Source organism: Prunus persica, chromosome G7 (genome assembly GCF_000346465.2).
Source record: "Prunus persica cultivar Lovell chromosome G7, Prunus_persica_NCBIv2, whole genome shotgun sequence".
NCBI classification, from domain to species: Eukaryota; Viridiplantae; Streptophyta; class Magnoliopsida; order Rosales; family Rosaceae; genus Prunus; species Prunus persica.
The window spans coordinates 12876926-12886637 of record NC_034015.1 but is presented as its reverse complement, the minus strand read 5'-3'; the positions used below and the strand labels follow the sequence as shown (position 1 = coordinate 12886637).

General features: G+C 39.2%; 1 protein-coding gene across 1 annotated transcript; it reads left to right on the top strand.

Annotated features, from left to right (window-relative positions):
* On the top strand, nt 1548-4853 carry LOC18770935 (protein SMAX1-LIKE 3). The gene is made up of 3 exons (XM_007203732.2): nt 1548-2743; nt 3048-3288; nt 3424-4853. The coding sequence occupies exons 1-3, from the start codon at nt 1548-1550 to the stop codon at nt 4603-4605; spliced, it is 2619 nt and encodes an 872-aa protein (XP_007203794.1). The 3' UTR covers nt 4606-4853.

Here is a 9712-nt window from a genome sequence, read left to right as displayed (position 1 = left end):
GGAAGGAATGTCTGGATTATTAATCCCCATGCATATGACTCTTCATGAATTTAAAGGCTGAAGCTCAGCCCAGCTCATCTCATCGGCTAGCTTTGTTGGTTTTGGTTGTATATCCATTATACTACAAATATATTATTTCTAACTAAAATGGTGGGAGGGAAAGCTTTAAGCTTTATTCCATGTCTTTGAGTCCGGAAGGAAATCGTACACAGTTCCCGATTCCTTGAGACATTTAGTCCCATTCTCTTTTCAGGGCCTCGGTTTTGGCGGATCCCATCTTACTTACATATTCTCTCTCTCTCTCTCTCTCTCTCTCTCTCTCTCTCTCTCTCTCATTGGTTACAGTACAAAAACCTATGACCTCATCATTCCTAAATATATATCAATAATGTTGGATTAATTACTGAATATATTTATCCTCGTGCGGCACCAATTTCTTAAGATGGAGATTAGTAAGCATAGCGATGTTACTATCAACGAGGAGAGGGGTTTCTAATGGAGAAAGTTTCTCACAACACAGTACTATATATATATATTTAGATTTTTTATTGCCGATTGGTTTTAAATAGGGTATTTGAATTCACGTAAAAAAAATTACAAATTTAACATATCTTTCACCATTAGAAAAAGAATGACACTAACAAAAAATTGGACAGATTATTCTAACATTGAAAAGAGAAATGCTATTAAATTAAGAACTACTTGATGAAAAATTCATTTAGTTGTTATACTATAGCTAGCTTTATATCCAAAAAGAGAAAAGGGGGGGAAGAAAAGTATATCATTGGCTGCAATTTGGTAATTAGATTATGCAGAAATTATTATGATACACCAAAGATTTTCTGTATATTACTAGAAAAGGAGGTGTTTATTTCTAGGTTAGTACCATATGAGTAATTATTAATAATTAATTAAATCTTTTGCATAAAAAGAGAGAGACGCACTTCCGAATGAATTCCATATCTTTTATGAAATTTGATGTGTGAGAAAGAATTAAAGAGAGAAGGCAAAGCTGAGTTGCCTTTGATACTGGTGCACAACATTAGAGTACTGCTTGTCAGCACATGCATTCCACTTTCCACTACAAAATCGACTTTGGACCCCAATTTTTACCTCACCCACAAGAAAAGCACCACCCCACCCTCCCATAAATTTCACACCCCCCTCTGCCCTTCACTCTCTCTTTGTAGGTTTCTCTCTCCAAACTCTCTCTCTCTCTCTCTCTCTCTCTCTCTCTCTCTCTCTCTCTCTCCCCACGACTATATCATCATGATCATCTAGATCCCTAGATAACAAACAATTTTCATACTACCACTACTACTACACTCCATATATAATTGATCTTTGCTACATATAGCTGAGTTCAAAATTCTCTTAGCCCCTCTCTCAAAACCCATCTTACTTCTCCCTTTCAACACTAAACTGATCACCAGGCCATGAACCCAAAATCTCAACAAGTTCTCCATCTACTAATTCACCGTCTAATTTGACCTCCTTTTTTCTTATATATAATCAAAGCAAGCAATAGGAGATCACCAGAGTTGAAGATGAGGGCAGGAGGTTGCACACTTCAACAAGGTCTAACCACAGAGGCTGCAAATATAGTAAAGCAAGCAGTAACCCTAGCTAGGCAACGTGGCCATGCCCAAGTGACTCCTCTCCATGTTGCACACACCATGCTTTCCTCTTCAACTGGCCTATTGCGAACTGCTTGCCTTCAATCACACTCTCACCCTCTCCAATGCAAAGCCCTTGAGCTTTGCTTCAATGTTGCCCTCAACCGCCTCCCGGCCTCCAATTCTAGCCCCATGTTGGGCTCTCACCCCCAACAGTCTTCCATCTCCAACGCCTTGGTTGCGGCTTTCAAGCGTGCTCAAGCTCACCAAAGGCGCGGTTCGATTGAGAACCAGCAGCAGCCCCTCCTAGCTGTGAAAATAGAGTTGGAGCAACTCATAATTTCCATCTTAGATGATCCAAGTGTTAGTAGAGTGATGAGAGAAGCTGGGTTTTCTAGTACCCAAGTGAAAAGCAATGTAGAACAAGCAGTCTCTTTAGAAATATGTAATTCCCAAACTCCTTCTGTGAGTAGCAAGCCCAAGGAAAACAATAGTCTCTTAGTAGTCAACCCTCATCAATTTCCGTCAATTGGTCAGAGTATTGGAGTCAAAGATGGAAAGCCAGTTAGAAGTGAGGATGTGACAAGTGTTATAGAGAATTTAGTGAAGAAGAGAAGGAAAAGTATTGTGGTTGTGGGAGAGTGTCTTGCTAGTATTGAGGGTGTGGTTAGAGGAGTGATGGATAAGGTTGAGAAGGGTGATGTAGTTGAGGCTTTGAGAGAGGTAAAATTTATAACCCTTACCCTGTCCTCTTTTGAACATCAGTCTAGAGTAGAGGTTGAACAGAAGCTTGGAGAGCTGAAGAGCACAGTGAGGAGCTGTGTGGCCAAAGGGGTTATTTTATTTGTGGGAGATCTCAAGTGGACAAGTGAATATAGGGCTAGTAGTTCAAGTGAGCAGGGAAGGGGGTATTATTGTCCTGTGGAGCACATGATCATGGAGCTTGGGAACTTGCTTTGTGGAATGAATGGAGATCATCAGAATGGGAGACTGTGGCTTGTGGGGATGGCTACTTTCCAAACTTACATGAGATGCAAATCTGGCCATCCATCACTGGAGACTGTTTGGGGTATTCATCCGCTTACAATTCCCTCCGGCAGCCTCCGCTTGAGTCTTGTCACTGACAGGTACCGCAAATTACAAATTGATAAATTTTTGCTTACTCTTTTTCAAAAGTTTTGTATTTTTGGTACATCTCTTTTATCTGGAGGAAAATGTGCAAACAACTTACTAAGTAAGTTTTGGTTTTTCCTTTTCTTTTTCTTTTTGAAATTAATGAGCCTCTCTAAGTTGCCATCCAACTTTTTCCTTTTCTTCCTTTTTAATTGGATGAGGAATATGGTGAACAATGACTTCAGCATTAATTCAGACTTCCCTTTCAAAATCACGTGAATTTAAAGTTCTTATCATCAACTTTACATCTATTTACAGTGACCTACAAAGTGAGTCTACAAGCAAGATAGCTGAAACTGGAACAAACAACAGGCAAATGCTTGAAGGTGGAGGCAAGCAGCTCACTTGCTGCGCAGAATGTTCATCCAAGTTTGAAGCCGAAGCTCGAAGCCTACAAAGCAGCAGCAGCTGCAACAGTGAATCCACCACTTCAAGCCTTCCTGCATGGCTCCAACAGTACAAAAATGAGAACAAAGTGCCAAGCAGTACTAATGATCAGGTTCTAATTATAACACTTTCAGCTCCTAATAAACTTCATAATTACCTATGTATATATGGCCCAGCATTAATAGATGTACTCCAAAACTAACTTTTTCCTTTGCAATTATCTTGTTTCCTCTTTTTTGGGTACCAGAACTCTGTCCCAGTTTCAGACCTTTGCAAAAAGTGGAACTCTATTTGCAATTCAATGCACCAACAGCATTCCAATAATTCTTCTGAAAAAACCCTCACAATATTCTCTTCTCTCTCACCCTCTTCCTCCACTTCCAACTTTTCATATGAGCAGCAACAACAACCACAACACCCTAATTTGCACCATCATCATTCGTGGCGGCACCAACATTTCTGGATATCTGGATCTAATTGTAACAAGGCTGTTGATGATCAACCCAGTTTGAGAATGTACATTCCAGAGAATAATAGTCCCAAACAACCAATTTCATCAAATCCCAATTCTACCCCTACTTCAGCCTCATCCAGTGATATTGTCATGGAAACAGATCAGTATGTGCAGAGGTTCAAGGAGCTCAACACCGAAAACCTCAAAACCCTATGCAGTGCATTGGAGACCAAAGTCCCATGGCAGAAGGATATAGTTCCTGAAATTGCAAGCACCATCTTGAAATGCAGGTCAGGCACGGTGAGAAGAAAAGGGAACAAGATGGGAAACTACAGTGACGTCACTAAAGAAGAAACATGGTTGTTCTTTCAAGGCATTGACATGGAAGCTAAACTGAAAGTTGCAAGGGAATTGGCCAGGCTTGTTTTCGGCTCCCAAACCAACCTCACTTCCATCGCACTAAGTAGTTTCTCATCGACTCGAGCAGATTCAACTGAGGATTGCAGGAACAAAAGATCTAGAGACGAGCAAAGCTGCAGCTATGTCGAAAGATTCGCGGAGGCAGTGTCTTTTAATCCCCACAGGGTGTTTTTAGTGGAGGACGTGGAGCAAGCAGACTACTGCTCACAAATGGGGTTTAAGAGAGCGATAGAACGAGGAAGGATAACGAATTCGAGTGGTGAAGAAGTAGGTCTTGGAGATGCTATCATCATTTTGAGCTGTGAAAGCTTCAGTTCGAGATCAAGAGCTTGCTCTCCTCCTATTAAGCAAAAGTTGTCACAGGGGTCTCACGAAGAAGACAATAGGGATGTTGCTGCTTTAGAGCAAACAAGCCCTTGTGTGTCTTTGGATTTGAACATTTCATTTGATGATGGTGGAGTTGATGGTGATAGAACCGAGGATCAGTCGATCGATGACATCGGTCTTCTTGAATCTGTCGATAGACGGATTATTTTCAAAATTCAAGAATTGTGAGGGGAAAAAAAAAGAGAAAAAAAGAAAAAGAAAATAGTTTCATCAGGTGGTTTTTTACTTTTCGAAGTGTCTTTTTTGCTTCTTTTGAAACTTTCTTTGGTTAATTAGCATGTTTCTTTTAGATTCTTAGGGCTGGAAATTAAAAGATCTTCCTCTTTATGTAATACATGTACATTATGATCCATGATTTTCCTGTAACAGATTGGTGGTTGGTTTAATTTATTTCCATAATATTTTCCTTTGTTCCGCAGGCATCTCTTCTTTCCTTGTTCATGCATGGAATCTGAGAGGACTACAAGTAGAGTTCTTGTGCATGTACCAAACAAGTTGAGTAGGATTTTAGTGTGGAATGTTCCAGCTTTCCACCGTCTATCACTAATTTTGTACTGTCTTTATGATTATGATACCTAGTTTATTCCCGTTCGTAGAAATATTAGTCAATTATGGCAACAAGGGTTGAGAATAAGACGACCACTATATGATGGGAACATTTTTTTGTTCCTTTTTCTGGTACGATGAACATTCGAGAGGCTAATTCGGATTTGATTAGATGTTGGGGACTTAAGTGTTGAGAGTGTTTGTCCCACATTGAAATGTTAAGGGACCTAGCCTGAGTTTATAAGGAGTTGGGCAACTTCCCCCATTGCCAATTGGTTTTGGGGTGGAACCTCAATTTCCTTCATGGTATCAGAGCAAGGCTTCACGTGTTGGGCCCAACGGCCACACGTGCTCCCACGTCACCCAATATGTGTTGTTCACGTGTTAGGCTTGAAAGTTCGCCACACGTGCGGGGGCGTGTTGAGAGTGTTTGTCCCACATTGAAATGTTAAGGGACCTAGCCTGAGTTTATAAGGAGTTGGGCAACTTCCCCCATTGCCAATTGGTTTTGGGGTGGAACCTCAATTTCCTTCATTAAGAATAAGTGGATCAAATCAATTCTCTCACATATCAGCCCCTAAAGTAACAGTAGGAAAATTAATTGGGTGAATTTATTTTTACCTCGCAAAAAACTACTCTCTCCCCCTCCTCTCTGTGGGAACACAGATTTTTGACGTCCAATCCAGCAACGTCACGTGGAAAATGGGATTAGAATTATCTCATTTGGTCAAGGGTGTTAATTGCATTAAATTCCCTTGATCTCTCCACCCAATTATTTAAAGAAATGAATAATTCTCTTTTGAGAGAGCTATTTAAGCTAAATTGGAGACACAAAGAAGGTAACTTCTTCCTAACCCTAAAAACCCTAACACAACACCAAGTAGGGATGGCAACAGGTCGGGTAGGGGCCGAGTATGACAATATCATCCCTATCCCCGCTCTCCATCCCCGAACCCATCCCTGTTTATTAGGTTTCGGGGAATCCCCGTCCTCGTCCCCGTCGGGGGATTATCCTCCATACCCGCCCCTAATCCCCTATTTTTTTGCATAAAAAAATATTTATCATACATTTTAACATTAAGTTTCATATTAAATTATCATTCAACATATCCAAATTAACTATAAAGTTCAACTCAACTATTCAAAATCACATCAATATGAAATTCCATGGAAAATTAGGAAGAATTAGGAGAGGGAAGTTAACTTATGGTTAAACATAAATACTATAATTATTTATTTATTTATTTAAATATAAACATATATTTTCGGGTCGGGTTCGGGGATGGGGACCCAAATACTATCCCCTCTCCATACCCATCGGGGATTTTTCAAGTTCGGGGATCCCCGTACCCGATACCCTTTAGCCCCAAAATCTCCCCCGGTTAGGGTCGGGGACCCGACGGGGCCCTGCCCCTATGGGAATTTTTGCCATCCCTAACACCAAGGGGCTCGTTCACTCTCTCTCTCTCTCTCTCTCTCTCTAGGCCACCCTATCTCCCCAGAGAGAAAACTCCATCATTTCAGTATTTTCTGCATCTCCCTAAGACCATTTTATTGACTTAGGCATCGAAGGGCCCTTGGCCAGTATTTTATGCATCTTTCTCTCTCTGTTTGTACTCCAATTGACCACCACTATTTTGCAGGGTTCGAGGAAGAGTTCATACAAGAGACGCAAAGATCTTCTCCGAATATTCCAGGGGAGGAAATTGGCACAAACAACCATGGCTAGAAACAGGCATCATCATCAAGGCGCTCATCATACCTTTTCCATGGTCAAAGAAAGCACCATGGGTGCCTCTCTTGTTAGACGAACAATGGTCATCCTTAGAGTAGTCAAGTGGTATCACCGCACATGGCCATGATGTTATAGAGCCTCTCAAATTACATCTATATTTTTTTGTCTTTTTGAGTCTTGATTTTATAAGTGTTTGCTGTGAGAAGTGAAGGATAAGACGAACAATGGTCAAGGTTAGGGTGGTATAAGTGGTATCATCACACATGGCCCTGATTTTATTGAGCCTTTTAAATTTGCATATTTTTTTTTTTGTCTTTCTAAGTCTCAATTTTATAAGTTTGTTTGCGATGAGAAGTGAATGACAAGAAGAAAAATTGAAAATTAGGCTTTAGAAAGGGGCTAATTTTGAGTATTAGTGTCTTAATTTTAACTCTCGCAATGTGTAAGAATTCTAAAGAAGTTGGAATAAGAGTTGGCAAAATGAGACTGATCATTTTCTAATATTTTTTGTGTCATTAGTGGTCATTAAGGTTAACACCTGTGCTTACAAGTAGTCCGGAGAAATATTTATATGTTCCAGGTACACCACATGCCTGGTGTACCATTCAATACACATAGGCCATGTGGAATATTTCTCCAACTTATTGCATTGCTTTTTTTTTTTATTTTTTTATTTATGACATGTAGCTGGCTGCACTGGAAATATTTTACATGTCCTACATTTATTGGATGGTACACTAATCAACCACGTGGTGTACCCGTAACACCTAAAATTACTCCTTATCGTGAGCTTCTGTCAAGAATTTCGTTAGTTTGCTTATGTGGCCGATATGTGGACCTCATATATGCAATAAAATAACGCCATATGGAATTTTATAAAATATATATGTATTCTAAAATATTTTAAAATTTAAAATGCTTTAAAAATTGAGTATTCATAATTAATAAAAGGGAGAAAGTAAGAAAAAAAATTAAACAAAATAAATCTGTGAACATCTTAACCACCCGCCATTCTCAACCTACTTATCCCTCCTCCTCCTCTTCCCGAAAAAACCCAGTAGTCACCATCATCACCATCACCATCACATCCAAACCCAACCTTCCACAACCTGCTCCATGAGTGTCTTGATAAGTTTTGGAGAGACAACATCTGGCTATGGATGTCATGTTTTTCGTGGTTTAATTTCATAGATAACATTTTTGTTTTTATTTGAGAGAGAGAGAGAGAGAGAGAGAGAGAGGGGTTGGGGATGAGGTGGTGTTGGTGTAAGTGGCTCGATATAAGCCATGATGTGTAAGTCTTATATTGGAGAATACAACAATAATCTATAGTTTAAATATACGTGGTTCACTTCTATTTGCACAGATGCTGTTTGTGATAAAACCTTATACCTAGAGGTCCATTGAGCCTTCTCTCTCCTACATTTTTTCAATCTTCATATTGGGCCTGTTGGCATAAGAAGTGGTATTAGAGAATTGATTAGCCATCCTTTCACAATCGCGTTCTTTGTTCACTATTTGGTAAATGTTAGGTATGTCTGAGGAGGTTGTGGGAGATCGCCATTGATATATCCCAACTTGTCTTTGTAAGAGATATACATCTCAACAATTTGGGACCATAGGGCATAGTCCTAGTCGGGGTCTTGGTAGGATCCGAAGTCGGGGTCTTGGTAGGATCCGAAGTCGGGATTGAGTTCGTGGTCTGATTCTGCATTTTTAGAAACTGAGCTATTTGAGTAGTCAATTCGGCTAGGGGTAAGAAAGAAAAGCTATAGGTCGATGATGAAGATTGAAAAAATCATCCTCCCTCATGGCGGCGGCGGCTAGGGTTTAAAACTAAAGTAAGCAATCCCAAGATCGCCGCTCTGATACCATGCTAAAATATCAGAATATGAGATAATATTGTTTGTCGAAATTTTTTGTATATTCTTCTCCTTGTATGAGGAGTTCAATTTTCCCATTACCATTTTCTTTATGCCCACCATGTTCCTTTTTTTTTCTTTTTTTTTTTAAAATTTATTTTTTTTAACATCTGTTCTCTCACTTAACAAAACCCTAACTCTGTTAAGTCTATTGATTTTTATTAAAATTCAATAAAATAATTATTCAAAAGCTAATTTGTTCATCTTCTTTGCAACCCACCATACAACCACCCCAACCTCAGCGACAACAACCTCTGCCCCCACCGCCCAAGCTTCCCTTTCTCTCTCACTTTCTTTCTCATAAAATTGGGGAAGAAAATCATGATTGTTGAACTCAGCCGAACCTATTCTCCACTTTGAGTGCATCATCAACGTGAACCTTGCTTTCGCTTCCTCACCAAATTGAAAATTTTTCTCCAAAAGACCACATGCCATTTGCCTCGATGAAGCCAGAAAATCTTGAAAGGCCTTTCCTTTTTCCAGGTTGAAAGATCTCTTTCAGTTCTTCAAAATTTCAGCATTGGAGCCTTTGTATCTTTGCCAGGTCTGTTTCCTCTCGTCTGTTGGAGTTAGGTGGGTGGATGATTGCTTGAGGCCGCTGGTTTTTTTAATTTATAATTATAATTTAATATTTTTTAATTTAAGGGTAAGTTAACAAAGTTATGTTAATGGTAAGTAAGAAGATATGTGTCGCAAAAATAAGGGAGAAATAGGGTGGCACAGAGAAAATGGTAATAGGAAAATTGAACTTTTGTAGGAGGTCATATTTATAATATGGTAAACCTTACATGTCAAGAAAAGTAATAACTCATAATTTTATTTACAGTAGGAAATTAGGAACTAAAGTAAATCAATTACATTTAATATAGGAATCCTTGATGTGCAAGGAAAGTCAACTTATACCACAAGTCACACCAACAATGGTTGGACAACTAGAATATTAATAAAATCCCTAAAAGTGAATGATTTTAGGATTCAATTTAAATTAACGAGAGTGGCATGTTTTGTAGTCATGGGTAGATTTTTACTTGTGTTTAAATTCTAGATGGTTCAATATTTTGAATTTGGGGTT

What these genes read in the sequence shown, in the direction of transcription:
- LOC18770935 (XM_007203732.2), top strand. Translation starts at nt 1,548, where the DNA reads ATGAGGGCAGGAGGTTGCACACTTCAACAAGGTCTAACCACAGAGGCT. An exon ending in TTGAGTCTTGTCACTGACAG is followed by an intron (nt 2,744 to 3,047) that starts GTACCGCAAATT and finishes ATCTATTTACAG; the next exon opens with TGACCTACAAAGTGAGTCTA. An exon ending in CAAGCAGTACTAATGATCAG is followed by an intron (nt 3,289 to 3,423) that starts GTTCTAATTATA and finishes TTTGGGTACCAG; the next exon opens with AACTCTGTCCCAGTTTCAGA.